The sequence below is a fragment of the Lepus europaeus genome, chromosome 15 (genome assembly GCF_033115175.1).
Source record: "Lepus europaeus isolate LE1 chromosome 15, mLepTim1.pri, whole genome shotgun sequence".
Classification (NCBI taxonomy): Eukaryota; Metazoa; Chordata; class Mammalia; order Lagomorpha; family Leporidae; genus Lepus; species Lepus europaeus.
Window position 1 is genome coordinate 40978650 of NC_084841.1, and position 18731 is coordinate 40997380.

An 18731-nucleotide genomic window follows, 5' to 3' on the forward strand; every position below is an offset into this window, starting at 1 on the left:
GTGCAGTTGTGTATTATTGCTCCTGGCTCCTGGCTTCGGATTGGCATAGCCCCGGCTGATGCGGCCAATTGGGGAGTGAACCATCAGAATCAAGACCTCTCTCTCTGCCTGCCTCTCCTCTCTCTGTGTAACTCTGACTTTCAAATAAATAAATAAATCTTTAAAAAAACACAAAAATAACTTTTTAAAAGATTTATTTATTTATAAGTCAGAATTAAAGGAAGAGACAGAGACAGAGAGAGAGAGAGAGAGAGAGATGTCTTCCATCCGCTGGTTCATTCTCCAAATGGCTGCAATGGGTGGGGCTGGGCCAGGCGGAAGGCAGGAGTCAGGATACCACATTTTTTCAAATGGGTGCAGGAGCTCAAGCACTTAGGCCATCCTCCACTGCTTTCCCAGGCATACTAGCAGGGAGCTGAATCAGAAGTGGAGCAGCTGGGGGATGCCGGTGCTGTAGGCAGTGGCTCAGCCTGATGTGCCATAGTGCTGGGTCCAAGATTACTAAGTTTCTTTTTTTCTTTCTTTCTTTCTTTTTTTTTTTTTTTTGACAGGCAGAGTAGACAGTGAGTGAGAGAGGGAGAGGGAGAGGGAGAGAGAGAGAGAGAAAGGTCTTCCTTTTTCCGTTGGTTCACCCCCCAATGGCCACTGCGGCCGGCGCACCACGTTGATCTGAAGCCAGGAGCCAGGTGCTTCTTCCTGGTCTCCCATGTGGGTGCAGGGGCCCAAGGACTTGGGCCATCCTCCACTGCACTCCCGGGCCACAGCAAAGAGCTGGCCTGGAAGAGGAGCAACTGGGACAGAATCCGGCACCCCGATCGGGAATAGAACCTGGTGTGCTGGCGCCGCAGGCGGAGGATTAGTCTATTGAGCCGTGGTGCTGGCCAGATTACTAAGTTTCAAAATGCCTCAGTTAAACATACTAGTTTTTACTGAGAGAATATTTGTATACAATTTTTTTTTTTTATTTGAAAGGCAGAGAGAGATCGATCTTCCATCTGTTAGCTTATTTCCCAAATGCCCACAACAGCTGAGACTGCCCTAGGCTGAAGCTAGGAGTCTGGAACTTAATCCAAGTTTCCCTTGTGGATAGTAGGGACCCAAGCACTTGAGCCATCACTTGCTGCCTCTCAGGAATCTGGATTGGAAGCAGAAGCAGGCCCCAATCAAGGTGCTATGATAGGGGATGAAGGTGTCCCAGGTGGTGACTTGTTGTGCCACAATGTCTGCCCCTGCTTACTTTTTTTTAACAACTTTACTTTCAGTTATTCATTGTAGAAAACAAAGATTGTTTCAAGTGTTTCTTTATAAAAATGAAAATAGAAGTCTTTCAAGAGATATACCTGAATTAAAAGGAAAAAGTGTTTTATACATATTTTTTTAAATGTGACAAGACTTGAGTTACCTATGCCATCCACCAAATCATGTCCTACTGTAATCTTTTTCTCACCTGTCACTAGTTCGTGGTTGATACCTCTATTATAAAAGGCAGATTTATAAGAGAAAAGCATAACAAATTTATTTAACCAAAATTCTATGTGACATAAAAGCCTTAAGAAATGAAGACCCCAAAGCAGGCATTTGGTGCTGTTAAGTTGCCACTTGGAACCACATTCCATATCCAAGTGTGGTTTGAGTCCTAGCTTGGGATAACTTGCTAGCATTGCATAGTCAGCAATTAGGTGATGACTCAAGTACTTTGGTCCCTGCAACCCCTGTGGAAGAGAAGAATGAGTTCTAGTGTCCTGGATTCTGCCTTGCCCAGATCTCTCTCTCTCCTCTCCCTGCCTTTCTCTGCCTCTGGCTTTCAAATAAAATGAAAATAAATAAAAATTTAAAAGAATCAAAGAATCAGGGAAAACTGGGTATTTTTATGCTTAGTTTTGGTGAATAATTTTCATGGTTAGTTTCAATGAAGAATTGACAGTTATGCAGACATATGATTGGGCAAGAGGGTATGACTTAATGGCAATAAGCCAGGAAGAACTTGGCAAAATGTGTAAAGATTCTTCTTGGCCTGTGGGTATATAGGGCAGTATTCTTCTGGCATGACAGTATTAAGACCTACTTTCAAGTGAAGTGGCTCAGGGAACTTTTTTCTCATCATTCTTTAAGGGAAAGGTGAGAGAAGCTCAGTGACTTCTGAGGTGCCATATTTTGTATTGTGTGTTCTAAGCCTGATCTTTAAAAACATAAATGCATAAAGTAAACATCTGAAAATATTAGCGATTCCTATATACTTACAAAGAGATTGCACATTTGTATGATTTTCCCAGTTTTGTTTTGAGGAGTTAATTAGATTTTAGATGAGTGTTTTGTTTGCATGCATGTCTCTTACTTGTAGCAACTCTTATAAAGGAATATGCCAATTGGGTCAATTTTTAGGAGATTTTATTTTAGTTTGTTTTTACATGTAAAACATCAACTTTGTCCTTTATGGAAGAACACATGCTAAATGAAGCTGGCAGTGTGGCACAGCAGGTTAAGCCACTGCTTGCAAGTGCCAGTGTGAGGGGTGACTCAGATGGAGTTCTGGGCTTTTGGCTTTGGCTTAGCCTACTGCAGCTACTGGGGTAGAGAACCAGCAGTTTGAAGATCTTTTTTCTGTGTCTTCTGCTCTGTCACTCTGCCTTTCAAATAAATAAATCTTAAAAAAAATACACACTAGGCCGGTGCCGTGGCTCACTAGGCTAATCCGCCTTGCGACGCCGGCACACCGGGTTCTAGTCCCGGTCGGGGCACCGGATTCTGTCCTGGTTGCCCCTCTTCCAGGCCAGCTCTCTGCTGTGGCCAGGGAGTGCAGTGGAGGATGGCCCAAGTGCTTGGGCCCTGCACCCCATGGGAGACCAGGAGAAGCACCTGGCTCCTGCCATTGGATCAGCGCGGTGCGCCGGCCACAGCGCGCCAACCGTGGTGGCCATAGGAGGGTGAACCAACAGCAAAGGAAGACCTTTCTCTCTGTCTCTCTCTCACTGTCCACTCTGCCTGTAAAAAAAAAAAAAAAATACACACTAAATAAAGTTGAGCCAGTTAATATAGACCTGTTTTCTCTTTGCCTTGAGAGTATAAAAGAGACACCTACCCATATTTTCTTGGTAGCAATATAAAAATTTATTTCTCTTTTGAAAAGTAATTTGATAATACTTCAGGGATCATAGAAGTTCTTATAACCTTTATATTAGTTAATTCTAGTCTTAGTGATTAACCTTAAAAGAATTGTTACCTAGATTTGCATTGCAAACATAAAAACAATTTGATTTTTTTTAAGATTTTATTTATTTATTTGAGAGGTAGAGTTACAGACAGTGAGAGGGAGAGACAGAGAGAAAAGTCTTCCTTCTATTGGTTCACTCCCCAAATGGCTGCCATGGCCAGAGCTACGCTGATCCAAAGCCAGGAGCCTTGTGCTTCCTCCTAGTCTTCCATACGGGTGCAGGGGCCCAAACACTTGGGTCATCTTCCACTGCTTTCCCAGGCCACAGCAGAGAGCTGGACTGGAAGAGAAGCAACCAGGACTAGAATTGGCACCCATATGGGATGCCGGCGCTGCAGGTGGAGGATTAACCTAGTGCACCATGGCGCCGACCCTAACAATTTGATTTTTTATTATAAAGCAATAGGCTAAGAAATTGTGGCATATTGACTTAATAAATTATTAAGACCACTGGCCCTGTGGCACAGTGGGTTAAGCCACTGCCTACCATGCTGGCATCCCATATCCTAGTGCTGGTTTGACTCCCAGCTGCTCTGCTTCTGATCCAGCTACCTGCTAATATGCCAAGAAGGCAGCGGAAAATGCCTGAAGTACTTGGTCCCCTGCCACAAACATGGGAGACTAGAATGGAGTTTCATGTTCCTGATTTTGAACCTGCCCAGACCTGGCTGTTGCAACCACTTGGGGAGTGAACTAGCAGATGGATAATCACTCTCTTTTCTCTCAGTTGCTCTGCCTTTCAGATATATATGTACTTTTTTAAAAAGTTTTTTATTTTTTTAAATCAAGACCGAGTAACTAAATGGGAAAAAAGTGATGTTACTTGAAAATAATCATTTCTGGGCCGGCACCGCGGCTCAATAGGCTAATCCTCCTCCTGTGGTGCCGGCACACTGGGTTCTAGTCCTGGTCGGGGTGCCAGATTTTGTCCCAGTTGCTCCTCTTCCAGGCCAGCTCTCTGCTGTGGCCCGGGAAGGCAGTGGAGGATGGCCCAAGTGCTTGGGCCCTGCACCCACATGGGAGACCAGGAGAAGCACCTGGCTCCTGCCTTTGGATCAGCGCAGTGCGCTGGCCGCGGCGGCCATTGGAGGGTGAACCAACGGCAAAAAGGAAGACCTTTCTCTCTGTCTCTCTCTCTCACTGTCCACTCTGCCTGTCCAAAAAAAAAAAAAATCATATCTGTTAAATGGATATGTATTTGAATAGTTGGTGATCAGTAGTACAGATAAGAAAACATTTGGGGCCAGTGTTTGATTCAGCCATTAAATTGCTGCTTGGGACCCCTGCATCCTGTGTCAGTGTGCCTGGTTCAAGTCCTGGCTCCATGAATTCTTGTCCAGCTCCCTGCTAATGTACACTGTGGAAGGCAGAAGACCTGGAAGGAGTTATAGGCTCTGTCTTTTGGCCTGTCCCAGCTCTAGCTATTGTGGGCATTTAGGGAGTAAACAGCAGATGGAAGGTCACTATCTCTCTGCCTTTCAAATAAAATGAAAGCAAATAGATGAACAAACAGTTGCTGGCTTTGAAGCATATGGATATATATTTTTAATTTTCTCATTAATATTTTAATAGTACCTTTGTAAAATCATAAATATCTTGAAATAATCATCACCCACCTCCCTCCTTGGTCAGGTGCTTTCTTATGCCTTTCCACCCTTAAAACCAAATATGGCATTCATTACACTTTACTTTGTATCCTGATTTAATCCTTTTAGACAGTGATATAAAGTAGGTTCTGTTGTATGTGTTTTAGAGGAGAAAACTGACAATCAGAGTTCTTTTTTTAAATACGTATATACTTTTACTTACCTTTCAATGCTTTATATATATATATTTTATATATATATATTTTATATATATATATAAGATTCATTTATTTATTTGAGAGGCAGATTTAGATTCACAGAGAGAGGTATTTTACCCACTGGTTCACTCCTCAAATGGCCACAATGGCTGGAGCTGGGCCAATCTGAAGCCAGGAGCCAGGAGCTTCTTCTGGGTCTCCCAGGTGGGTGCAGAGGCCCAAGCACATGGGCCATCTTCCACTGCTTTCCCAGGTCATAAGCAGAGAACTGGATTGGAAGAGGAGCAGCCCAGTGTCCAGTATTTTAATGTGTTGTGCATGTTGAAAAATACATTGAGCAAATGAGAAACAGCCTTTTTGTTGGTGAAATTAAGTACATTGCATACATTATTTAGTCCTCATTTACTATAGTAAACAAAGTTTAGATTATGAAACAGGGGAAGTCTATTGATTTGCCCAAAGTTAAGTATTTTAACCCATTTTATTTTTTTTTTCAAGATATTTATTTATTTGAAAGTTAGAGAGAGGGAGGGACACACACACATACAGAGATCTTCCATTGGCTGGTTCACTGTCAGAAGGACACAACTGCCATTGTTGAGCCAGGAGCTTCATCTGGGTCTCCCACATAAATGGCAGGGCCCAGACACTTGGACCATCTTCCACTGCTTTTTGCAGGCCATTAGTAGGGAGCTGGATTGTAAGTGGAACAGCTGGGACAGGAACTGAATGAGCATCCATATGGGATGCCAGCCTCATAGGCGGTGGCTTTACTTGCTGTGTCACAATGCAAGTCCCCCAACCTAGTTTTGACTCAGCCCTTTGTTCTTAGCCATTGCTCTACTCTGTCCTGCTCAGAATGATCTAGGAGTAAGAAAAATAGTTTCAGGCGGAAAAACCTCTTAGTTTTTTACTTTTTATGATTAGCATCATTCTATGATCTATTACTATCTTATCTACAACATTCCATTTAATACTACAATATGATTCCATGATAGCTTTGCCCCATATGCAAAATATAGCAGATGTCTATCCCAGTACTTGCTTCATTACCTGGTTGGGCTCCTTCATTAATTTGTTGCTTTAACAAACAAACAAAAATTGGTTATTATTTTTTATTATATCTGAATCCCTGTGGCCAGTAATTTTTTAGATGTGTAAATATCTTTCATAAAATAGATATGATTATGTTATGTGCCAACTCTATAAACAAAATAAATTTATAGCTTAAAAAGTATAGTCCAAATTTTTATGGGACCTTTCATGAGTTTATTTTAAATTATCTGTGGTTTACTTGAAAGGAAGTTTTTATTACAGATCGAAGATTATTTTTCTTTTAACATCTCTCATGAAGTAGAATATAAAAACAATCAAGATTTAGATAGGTCTTAGCTCTAGTTAGTAACTAGCAGCCTGCAGAACAAATTTTCTGTAAGCATTGTTTTTACTTAGTGTTCCAATTATGTGCTTTGTTAAAACTATTTAACATTGATCTTTTATAATTTAGTGAACTTGTTACAAAAAACTTGGGAAAATTTTTTGCTTTTTCTAGGTGTATTGAGAGATCTACCAAAATTCATCCAGAAGTGCAAAAACCCTTTATTTCTCTTTATGACAAGTGTAAACTGTTAAGGTTAAGTGGGTGGGGCAACCGGAAGTAATTACTAAGGCCAGTGGCATTTTTGTGGTTTAATAAAGGCAGAAGCTAATTATTCAGTTTTTATTTAAGTGAAATGGTGCCAAAAAGGAGGTTCCTGCAGAGCAGCTGCACTTCTTCAGTGTTACCCTAATTTACCAAAGACACAACTGTCACAAACAAAACTTTTAAACTTGATATATAGCCACAAAAGTAAGGAGGCTTTTGTTTGGAGGGCATGCAGAAGAACTCCTTTATACAAATCAACCGGCAGATGACGGACAATGATGAAAATTTGATTCTTTGAAGTCATAATAGTCATTGAAATGTGTGAAATTCTGGTATTGAAAAGAGAGCGGCCAGCAAGACTCTAAATCCTGGGTGGTTGCAAGAAGCTTGCTGGGAGGTTTTTCTGCATTTTGACACCAACTTCCCATTGCTTGTTCCCTGCTTCCTTTGTTAAAAAAAAAAAGTTGAATTCACACAAGATAAATGGGGACAGTTGATAACCGAATCATACAGTTTTTATATAGAAAACTAATATTTTATAATGGAAATTGGAATTTGAGGGAATAAAGTTCATCTACATATACCGACATATAATTTTTAAAATTCTTCCATATAATTAGAATTGTGAAATGGAAGATCAACTATCAAAATTTCAGTTATTCTAAAATTTAAAATTGTAGAAAAGATGATGCTGGAAGAGTAGAACTTTGGAATTATGATCCATTTTTATCAAAGCAAATTTTGATTAGAATGTCCTGTAATCTGAGAATTGTTTGCTTATATTTCAGTTTTTTGAAATAGCATATTGTACTCAGGTTGTATTTCTGAAATTATTAGTATAATGACATTTAATTATAGGAATATAGGACTCGTGCTTGACCCAACTGTTAAAAATTCCAAAATGTCAACATTTGTAAATCTGTATATATTATCTATAGGGTATCTTGCTTTATTGGAATTTACAGATGATTATTAAGTGCTAAGTCTTGTGGTTCTTTAGGTATCAGCTTGAAAGCTCCTCATATCTGATGTAACTTTTTTATAATCATTGAAAATTTTTGAACTATTTATATTTTTTGTAAGTTGAGTCACAGGTAGCTCAGTGAGGACTTAACAAGGAAAACAAAGCACTGAAGACACAAGTAGACTTCAACATAGGGCCTCATAGTTCCTTTCAAGTGTTACATTGTTTTAATGGAATCTTGGAGTGGGAGCTTTAGCCCATTGAAATGTCTCTTAAAGAACAGGTTCTTCTGTCACTAGCTGAAGCTGTGTGGATGAAATGATAACAATAGAGTGTCGTGATGCATTTTAAAAGTGTGAGAAATCAGTTTGTCTAGACTGAGAGTGTGCCTACAGGGACTAGGAATTTTAGAGCTTCTGTGCCCTTTAGGTGTCAAGTATGTGAGAGATGCCAAGTCTTTTTATTCTCTTTGGCAACAGCTGCAGTACCTTACATATCTCTTGCAGGCAAAAGTAGTGATTCTGTGTTGGGACAATTTGGGCTCCAAAATACAAACTCAATTGTTTAAATGATAACTTTAAGTTGGGGGAAAATATCAGTAAATATTTGGTGTAATTTGAGAAGGCATAGAAGACAGGTAGTTAGTTAGTTCAAAACATAAAGAGCTTATTAGTAACATTTGTAGCCACTCATTTTGCAAATGTTTTCTATCCTAAAATTCATCTGTCCTTTTTCTTTATGTATTATCCAAATCAAGAAATAATATTTGTTTTTTCAAAGCTTTATTGCTTTGAAAATTATTTTGGCATATAGGCATTGAATGTGGAAGTATGTAACTGAAGTCCATTTCCTATATATCATCTTCCTGAGTTAACTAATATTAAGAATGTATTTTATATAATTAATTTAAAGATGAGTCAAATAACTTATAGCCCTGGTTTTTATTAACTTGTTCAAAGTGTCATGGTTGCTGTAGAAATTGGAAAAGATGCCCCATCCCATAATTCTGTGTTATACTGTTTATTTATACCCTACTTAAAATATAGCTAAGAAAATATATTAAACTAAATATGTATAATATTGAATAATAAGCTAATTGACAGGTTGTAAATACCATAGAGAATTCAAGAGGGAAGCAAGCATTGAGGATTTTTTAGGAGCAAATTCACTTCAAGCTCTTAAGTGGAGGAATATACTTTAGAAAGTCATTAAATGTAATAACAAGGTTTTTTTTTTTAAGTTGAACAATTAAAAATTACCAACTAGAACTCAATATTTATACCTTTTAAAATTATATACCAATTGTACTCATTTTGTTTTTACTTTATCTTAGATATGAAGAAACATAAATGTAAGCACATATTATGGATATTTTGAAAGTTCATGGAAAAATTGAATTAAAAGTTTATGTTGATGCAAAAAGCTTATGGAAATTCATGCATAGTTTTTCATAATTCACATTTTTTAGTCATAATTCACATTTTCATGAACTTTTTGAGACCTCCTCTCATGCGTGGCTTTCAAATTTTTTTTGCACAGACTTGCCTTTAAGTCAATTTTCCACAAACTTTTTGAAGTATCCTTGTATTTGTATAAATACTTATATGGATCATTTTGACAGTTTCTCTAGACAAGCTGTGACAAAGTAAGCCACACCTAATTATTGATGCAGGTGGAAAAGTATTGTGTTAAGCAGAGGATTGGTTGCCAATTGAAATAACTTTAAAGAATTGTTTTAATCTCGTGGGTAGAAAGACTAGTCATATCAGAAATGCACTTAGTATTTTCCTAGTACATATTGCAGCAATAAATATTTATGCTGATTCTTTGGTTCGTAGCATTGAGAAACAGCCTTATTAAGTCTTTTGTTATGGTTAAATAAAAATTCACAAAATGGGTTAAATTTTTTAAAATATTTTTTAAAATATTTTAATTTATTTATTTATTTGAGAGGTAGAGTTACAGAGAGAGGGAGAGTCAGAGAGAGATGTCCTCCATCCACTGGTTCACTCCCAAAATGGACACAACAGCCTGAGCTGAGCCAATCTGAAGCCAGGAGCTTCTTCTAGGTCTCCCTTGTGGGTGCAGGGGTCTCAGCAGTTGGGTCATCTTCTACTGCTTTCCCAAGCCATAGCAGAGAGCTGGATCAGAACGGGAGCAGCCAGGACACAAACCAGAGTCCATATAGGATACTGGCACAACAGGCAGAGGCTTAGCCTACTACGCCACAGCACCAATCCCTGGGTTAAATTTTCTAAGCTTTAAGTTTGGTATAGTCATTTTCATGTTTTTTGTTTTTGTTTTTTTTTTGTTGTTGTTTGTTTGTTTGTTTTTAGAGTTATTTATTTGAAAGAGAGAGAGACAGCATCTATCTGTTTCACGCCCAAATGGCCACAACGGCCAGGGCTAGGCCAGGCTGAAGCCAGAAGCCGGAAGCTTCATCCATCTCTCACGTGGTGCAGGGGCCCAAGGACCTGGGCCATCCTCTGCTGCTTTGCCAGGCGCACCAGCAGGGAGCTGGTTTGCAAGTGGAGCAGCTGAGACTTGAACTGGTGCTCATATGGTATGCCTGAGCTGCAGGCAGTGGCTTAATCCGCTATACCATAGCACCGGCCCCCATGCACTTTATTTTTAATTATTTAAAACTTAGTAAGTGAACAGTGATTTTACAATGCTTTGGGAGAGTCATATGTTTCACTCTACTATGATTTTATATCAGTGAAGTATTTTACCATTACTAAATGGAAACTTAAATTCTGAATACTGTTTTGTATCCTGACTGCCAGTATGTTTTGATAAATATATCTAATATTGGGACATGATTTTGTTCATTTGCCAATTGAGCTTTTGTTAATTGAACAAAAGTATAGAACAAGAGTTAAGAAAGTTACTGGATTTTTTTAAAAAGATTTTATTTATGTATTTGAAAGTCAGTTACATAGAGAAGGAGAGGCGCAGAGAGACACACTGATTCACTCTCCAATTGGCCACAACGGCTGGTGCTGAGCCGATCCGAAGCCAGGAGCTTCTTCCAGGTGTCCCACGTGGGTGAAAGGGCCCAGGGACTTGCTTTCCCAGGCCAAAGCAGAGAGCTGGATTGGAAGTGGAGCAGCCAGAAATTGAACCAGAGTCCATATGGGATGCCGGCACTGCAGGCAGTAGCTCAACCGCTATGCCACAGCGCCACCCCAAAAGTTATTTTCATTTCACATTTCTTAAAATATTGTGCAATTTTTTTTTTTTTTTTTTGGACAGGCAGAGTGGACAGTGAGAGAGAGAGACAGAGAGAAAGGTCTTCCTTTTCCATTTGTTCACCCCCCAAATGGCCGCTGCGGCTGATCTGAAGCCAGGAGCCAGGTGCTTCCTCCTGGTCTCCCATGCGGGTGCAGGGCCCAAGCACTTGGGCCATCCTCCACTGCCTTCCCGGGCCATAGCAGAGAGCTGGACTGGAAGAGGAGCAACCGGGACAGAATCCGGCACCCTGACCAGGACTAGAACCTGGGGTGCTGGCGCCGCAGGTGGAGGATTAGCCTAATGAGCCGTGGTGCCAGCCAATATTGTGCAATTTTTTTGGCTTGCTTTTGCAGAATAGATTTGATATCTTTCTCTCTTCAGTAGGTTTCACCAAAGATGAATTAAAATGCTAATAAGTTATGTACGGAAATATTCATGTGTCCCTCAGAAAGGAAGCAGTTTGACACAGTAACTATTGGTAATACTTCTTTGTTCTGCTTAAAATTTACTTATTATACTACCTTTTAATGTTCCCTTATTATTTCTGCTCTGACTAGTTACACGTGCTAACAAAATAAGATCATATTGACTCTAGTTCTTCTAGCAGACTCTTCAGAAATGTTTTGTTAGACAAAAAGGGCTAACATGTTTTATATCCCTTTTCTGTCTCCTTCCCTTCATTTTTTAAATTAGCTCTTTCTCACTATCCCTTAATGTCACCTTTCAGTTTCCAAAATAGTAGTTTTAGGAGCAGGCATTTAGCCTAGCGGTTTTGACACACACACCAGATTACCTGGGTTCTAGTCCCAGCTCTGGCACCTAACTCCAGTTACCTGCCGGTGCAGGCTAGCCAAGGCGGTAGTGATGGCTTGAGCAATCAGGTCTCTGCCATTCGTGTGGGAGACCTCAACTACATTCCTGTTTCCCAGCTTTTGACCCAAGCCCTGATCCAGCCTCAGCTGTTGCAAGCATTTTGAGAGTGAATCAGGGGATGAGAGTCTCTCTTTCTCTTCCTCTCAAATAAAAAATTTTTTAAAATAATTATTATTTGACAGCTAGAGTTATAGACAGAGAGACAGAAAGGTCTTCCTTCCATTGGTTCACTCCCCAAATGGCTGTTATGGCCGGCACTGCACTGATCCGAAGCCAGGAGCCAGGTGCTTCTTCCTGGTCTCCCATGTGGGTGCAGGGGCCCAAACACTTGGGCCATCCTCCACTGCCCTGCAGGCACAGCAGAGAGCTGGACTGGAAAAGGAGCAACCAGGACTAGAATCCGGTGTCCATATAGGATGCCGGCGCCGCAGGCAGAGGATTAATCAAGTGAGCCATGGGGCTGGCCCCTCAAATAATAATTAAAAAAAAAAAAAAATAGCTGAGGAGCCAGCACTGTGGTATAGCAGCTAAAGCTGCTGCTTGCAGTGCTGGCATCCCATATGCGTGCCAGCTAGAGTCCTGGCTGCTCCACTTCCGATCCAGCTCTCCGCTATGGTCTGGGGAAGCAGCGGAAGATGACCGGAATCATTGAGCCCCTGCACTCATGTAGGAAGAAGCTCCTGGCTCTTGGCCTCATATCAGCGCAGCTGTGGCCGTTGTGACCATCTAGGGAGTGAACCAGTGGATGGAAGACCTCTCTCTCTCTGCCTCTCCTCTCTCTGTGAAACTCTTTCAAATAAATAATCTTTTAAAAATATGATTGATATGCTAAAATATCATAATAGTAATGAGATAAACCAGTTTATAATACTTACCCCAATTCATGAACAAACAGGGAACAACAAAGGTACATCAGTGAGTATGTAGCCTGCTTAAAACCTTTGTTCACTTATTTTTCTGTAGGATATCACAACTTTAACCGGTGTTCCAGAGGAACATATCAAAACTAGAAAAGTCCGGATTTTTGTTCCTGCTCGAAATAACATGCAGTCTGGAGTAAACAACACAAAGAAATGGAAGATGGAATTTGATACTAGGGAACGATGGGAAAATCCTTTGATGGGCTGGGCATCAACGTGAGTACTTTAGAATTTTCTTTCAAATATATTGATTTCTTAAGCTTTTTAATGTATAGTTTATGACAGTATCAAGAAGTTTGTTGAAAAATAGAACTAAAAATAAGTTTATTTTGGTGCAGATTTTTTGAAATCCAACATAGAGGGATCTTCAGAAAGTTCTTGCTTTTTAATTCCATTTTTCTTGCACTTTTTTTTTTTTTTTAAAGATGTATTCATTTACTGAAAGGCAGAGTTAGAGGCAGAAACAGAGATCTTCCATCTGCTGGTTCATTCCTCAAATAGCTGCAACTTCCAGGGCTGGGCCAGGTCAAAGCCAAGAGTTCTGGAACTATATCCGTGTCTCTCATGTGGGTCATAGGGGCCCACGTACTTGAATCATGCTCTGTTGCCTTCCCAAGGCACTAGCTGGGAACTGAATCAGAAGTGGAACAGCCATATGTGATGCTGACATCACAGGCAGTGGCCCTACCCATTGTGCCACAACACAGGCTTGTCCATGCCCTTTTTGAAGTATCTTCATATTTTTTTAGACTAAGTATCACTACACTCAAAAGGTATTTATTATATAAACATTAATATTATAAGCATTGTAAACATGATATCCAAACATTGAATAGTAGTATATGATAATAATAGTGTAGTGGTATTAATAATTTAATGACAATTTTAAACTTATTTTTAAATTAAAATGAAATTTCTTTATAATAGTTATATAGGACTTAGGTGAGTTTAGGGATTAGCTAATTTAAGGGAGACTTACAAGTTCCTGAGAACTTGTGATTAGAAATATTTTTCACTGCGCTAGAATAAATTCTTGTGGGGCCAGTGAAGTCAGTGACTTACATCTTCATAATGAGATAAGACCCAACTGTTAAATAGCAGGACTGCCTCAAATTAAATAAAAGAAGCTGCTATTAGAGAAAACAGTAGCCAGATGAAATAGAAAACTGTCATTCTTATTTCGATTCATAGGACATTTTAGGTCTCCAGACTCCAGTTGAAGGTAGTTACCAGTTTAAATTTTGTCTTGTTTTTAAAAAGTATGAAATTTACATCATTTCCAACCATCCTACTTTGGAGTTTTGTTTTTAAAGACATTTGTATTTGAAAGAAAAAGAGACAGCTTCCATCTGCTGGTTCACTCCCCAAATGGCCACAATGGCTGAGACTTGGCCAGGCCAATGCCAGGAATCAAGAGCTTCTTCTGGGTCTCCTACATAGGTACAGGGGCTCAACTGTTTGAGTTTTCCCAGGCGCATTAGCAGGGAGCTAGATCAGAAGTGGAACAGCCTGGTCTTGAACGAGCACCCATATGGGATGCTGGTGTCACAGGGAGTGGTGGTTTTACCCATGATGCCACAACGCTGGCCCTTACCTGGAAGTTTTTTTTTAAAAAACGTGCCATGTTGTAATTTAAATATAATTATTTTATTAGCAAAATGATATAGGTTCAGGTTTAAATTTTTTTAAAATTTGAAAGGCGGAGTTCAGAGAGAGAGAGGGAGAGACAGAGAGAGATCCTGCATCTGCTGGCTCACTCCATGAGTGGCCTCAACCAGATCTGGGCTAGGCTGAAGCCCGAAGCTTCTTTTGGGTCTCCCATGTGGGTGACAGGGGCCATCCTCTGCTGCCTTCCCAGGTACATTAGCATGGAGCTGGATGAGAAGGGGAGGCAGCCAGGATTCGAACTGGTGCTTATGTGGGATGCATGTGTCGCAGGCAGTAGCTTAACTATGTCACAATGCCAGACTCCTAAAATTTTTTGATATCCTTTAGGTTTTATGTTTCATGTAACAAATGAAGTCTTTTTATAAATTGCATGCTTCTAGAGATTGAAGGTATAAGAAAGAACTTTATCCATACTAATGATTAAACTTAGAACATGCATCTGTATCCTTGACTCTTGGTAGTAGTGCATTTTCAGGTACTGCAGCAAGTCAGTGTTTGAGTATTTATGCCTTGTATAAATTGTTTCTAGGTAAAACACTTCATATAAAAATATGTTTGTTGTGGAGGTAGAAAAATAGTATAGTTTCTTCTCATCTATTGCAAGATTCATTGCTGATGAACCTGTATCAAAAGATAGATTAAAAGAAAATAACATGTACAAATTCATTTAATTTAGGTTTTATGTGACCCAGAGCCTTTGGAAATGACAACCAAAGAAACAGGGAAACCAGTGTATTTTTATGCTTAGGTTTGATGGAAAGTGAGCATTTGTGCAGAATTGTGATGGGTCAACTTGCGTACGATCTGAGAGGAATAAGTGGGGGAAACTTGGCCAGTCCTGTGGAGTTTTCTGTCTATGTTCTTGCATCTTCAAGGATAAGGACACTCCTTTCCCTTACGTATAGGATGAGTGCCTCTAGAATGAGGATCTTCTTACCTACTTCAAAGGAAAGTCAGAGAATTCTATTATAATCTGCTTCAGGGGAAGCCTCTGCCCGTAACACCTGCATCCTATAGGGCACCAGTTCGAGTCCTTGACTGCTATACTTCTGATCCAACTCCCTGCTAAAGAACTTGGGAAATCATTGACGGATGGCCCAAATGCTGTGGCCCCCATACCCATGTGGGAGATCCATTTGGAGTTCCAGGCTACTGACTTTGGTCTGACCCAGCCTTGAGGCCATTTGGGGGAATTACTGATAAATGCATGATCTCGTTCTCTGGACCAGCATTGTGGTGTGATGGGTTAAGCCACCCACCTGCCACCTGCAATGCCAGCATCCCATGTGGGTACCCGTTTGAGTCTCAGCTGCTCCACTTCATATCCATCTCCCTGCTAATGTGCCTGGGAAAGCAGTGGAAGATGGCCCAAGTACTTGGGCCCCTGCACCCACATGGGAAATCTGGAAGAAGCTTCTGGTTCTTGGCTTTGGATCAACCCAGCTCTGGCTGTTGTGCTCATTTAAGGAATGAACCAGCAGATGAAAGATCTTTGTCTCTCCCTCTGAACTCTGTCTTTCAAATAAGTCTTTTGTATAGTCATTTCCCCCCCCCCCTTTTTTTTTTAAAGCTATACCTAAAATATATTTGTTTCCAAATCCACAGAATTTTTCTAGTATAGAGGATCTGGGACTTAACTGTATTCATTTGTTCTGTTATACTATCTCTGGAGAGAATCTACAGTGTGGATGGAATGGCTTGGAGGACTTAACAGACACCTCACCATGATGATGTAGGCATGTCAGAGACTTAGATGTATGTAGCATAAGAAACACTACAAATGTAACACCTACAGAGAGAATCTGTGCATGCCTTTGGAGTGGTTTTTTTTTTTTGTTTGTTTGACCAACTTGCTATTAATACATGGATAGAAAAGGATACTTCTTTGAGCAGTAAAAGGAGTGCTAGTAGAAAAGGCAAATTTTCATGATTTTTAAGATTTATTTCAAAGTCAAGTCCCATCTTCTACTGCTTTCCCAGGCCATAGCAGAGAGCTGGATTGGAGGTGGAGCAGCCAGGAATCAAACCAGCGCCCATATGGGATGCCAGGGCATTAACCCACTGTGCCACAGCACTGGCCCCCATGGTGGTTTTTTGCTAGAACTTTAAAAACTTAAATGGTCTGCTATATATTTTTTAGTGGAAAGAAGGAGGGGTTATCATTGTGAAATATGCTTTATGACTGTCAACATGGTTTTAAAAAATATATTGAATAAATTATTGGTACCTCCTTAGCATTTTTTTTTTAAAGCTTACATTTGTTCACATGTAGGATTTTGGGATAAACATGCTTGATCTTTTTAATTTTTTTTTATTTGACAGGTAGAGTTATAGACAGAGGGACAAAGAGAAAGGTCTTCCTTCCATTGATTCACTCCCCAAGTGGCCGCTATGGCCGGTGCTGCGCCGATCCGAAGCCAAGAGCCAGGTGCTTCTTCCTGGTCTCCCATGCAGGTGCAGGGGCCCAAGCACTTGGGCCATCCTCCACTGCCCTCCTGGGCCATAGCAGAGAGCTGGACTGGAAGAGGGGCAACTGGGACTAGAACTCAGCACCCATATGGGATGCCAGATCCTCAGGCAGAGGATTTAACCCCTTGAGCCGCAGCGCTGGCCCCTGTTTTTAAATTTTACACGAAAGTTGTGATGTTTTTAATTTTTTAGTTGAGAGACAGAGCTTCCATCTGTAGTTCACTCCCCAAATACTGCAGTGGCTAAGGTTAGGCCATGTAATTCAGTATGGGATCCAGGCATCCTAACTGCTATCTTAGTCACTAGGCCAAGTGCTAACTATTATATTTGGAAGCCGGCAATTGGTTTGATACCTGGCATTACTTCATGACTCCAGCTTCCTGCTAATGCAAACCCTGAGAGGCCAAGGTGAAAGCTTAAGTAATTAGGTTCCTGCCACCTGAATTGAGTTCCTGGCTCTCAGTTTCTACCCTAGCCCAATCCTGGCCATTGTGGGCATTTGGGGAGCGCTCTTCATGTTTAAAATGTATATTTTCCGGGCCTGCTCTGTGGCGTAGAAGATTAAGCTTTTGCCTGCAGTGACAGCATCCCAGGTTCAAGTCCCTGCTTTTCCACTTCTGATCGAAAGGAATAAACCCTGACTGACTTTGTATCTCTTGTGGTAAAATGTGATGATTTTCTTACTATGCATTTTTCTAATTTGTTAAAATTCTTCTTACTTTAGGTTGTTTTTTTTTTTTTTTTTTTTTTTTACAGAGTTAGTAAGAGAGCGCCAGAGAGAAAGGTCTTCCTTTTTTGTTGGTTCACCCCCCAAAATGGCCGCTAGGGAGCCAGGAGCCAGGTGCTTCCTTCTGGTCTCCCATGCGGGTACAGGGCCCAAGCACTTGGGCCATCCTCCACTGCCTTCCTGGGCCACAGCAGAGAGCTGGCCTGGAAGAGGAGCAACTGGGACTAGAACCCAGGGTGCCAGCACCACAGGCGGAGGATTAGCCAAGTGAGCCTTGGCACCAGCCCTTACTTTAGTTTTTAATTGCTATTTTGGATAAAGTTAATTTTGCATTTGATCATCATTATACTGTCACTAGTTCCCCTGACTTTTGAAGGGCTTCATTTTTGGAGGCAGATTGTTTTTTCTTTAAATAGTTAATTATTTTTTCTTGCTTTATTTCATTGACTAGAATTTGCAGACTGTTGAATATTAATAGTAATAGCCAATATCCTTATTTCCTTTAATAAGGAAACTAGCTATTTGTCTATTCATTTCTTTGAGTGAGAGACAGACTGAGTTCCTGACTGCTGGATCATTCCTAAATGTCTTCAGTGTCAGGGACTGGATTGGCCCAAAGCCAGGAACTCAATCTAGGTCTCCCATGGAGGTGGCAGGAACCCAATTACTTGAGCTGTCAACACTGACTTCCAGTGATCTGCATTAGCAGAATGGTCGTGTCAGGAACAGCGGCAGGCATCGAATCCAGGCACTCCAGTATGGAACTTGTACATTTTTTTTTAAAGCTTTATTTATTTATTTAAAAGTCAGAGTTAGAGAAGGAGGGAAAGAAATACAGAGGGATCTTCTGTCTGCTGGTTCACTTCCTAGATGCCTACAACTACCAGGGCTGGGCCAGGCTGAAGCCAGGAGCTGGGCTCTTCTTCCAAGTCTCCCACATGGGTGTCAGGAGCCCAAATACTTGAGCCATCTTCTGCTGCTTTTTCTAGGCCATTAGCAGGGAGCTGGATAGGAAGTGATTTAGCCAGTACATGAACTGGTACCCATATGGGCTGCTGGCATTGCAGGCTGTGGCCGTACCCAGTATGCTGGCCCTGGAACTTGTATATTTTTAACCACTAGCCCACATGCCTTTCATGTCTTTCCTTCTTTATTAGAGTTGTTTCTGGTGTAATAAAATGGATAAAGCTTTTTCCTAATCTTGACTTACCCATAA

General features: G+C 40.6%; 1 protein-coding gene across 1 annotated transcript in view; it reads left to right on the forward strand.

Annotated features, from left to right (window-relative positions):
- Positions 1 to 18731, forward strand: part of NDUFS4 (NADH:ubiquinone oxidoreductase subunit S4) — a 118281-nt gene that overhangs the window by 67261 nt on the left and 32289 nt on the right. The window contains exon 3 of the mRNA XM_062211785.1: positions 12695 to 12867. Within this exon, the coding sequence (XP_062067769.1) occupies positions 12695 to 12867 (173 nt within the window). The remainder of the gene's footprint in view (positions 1 to 12694; positions 12868 to 18731) is intronic.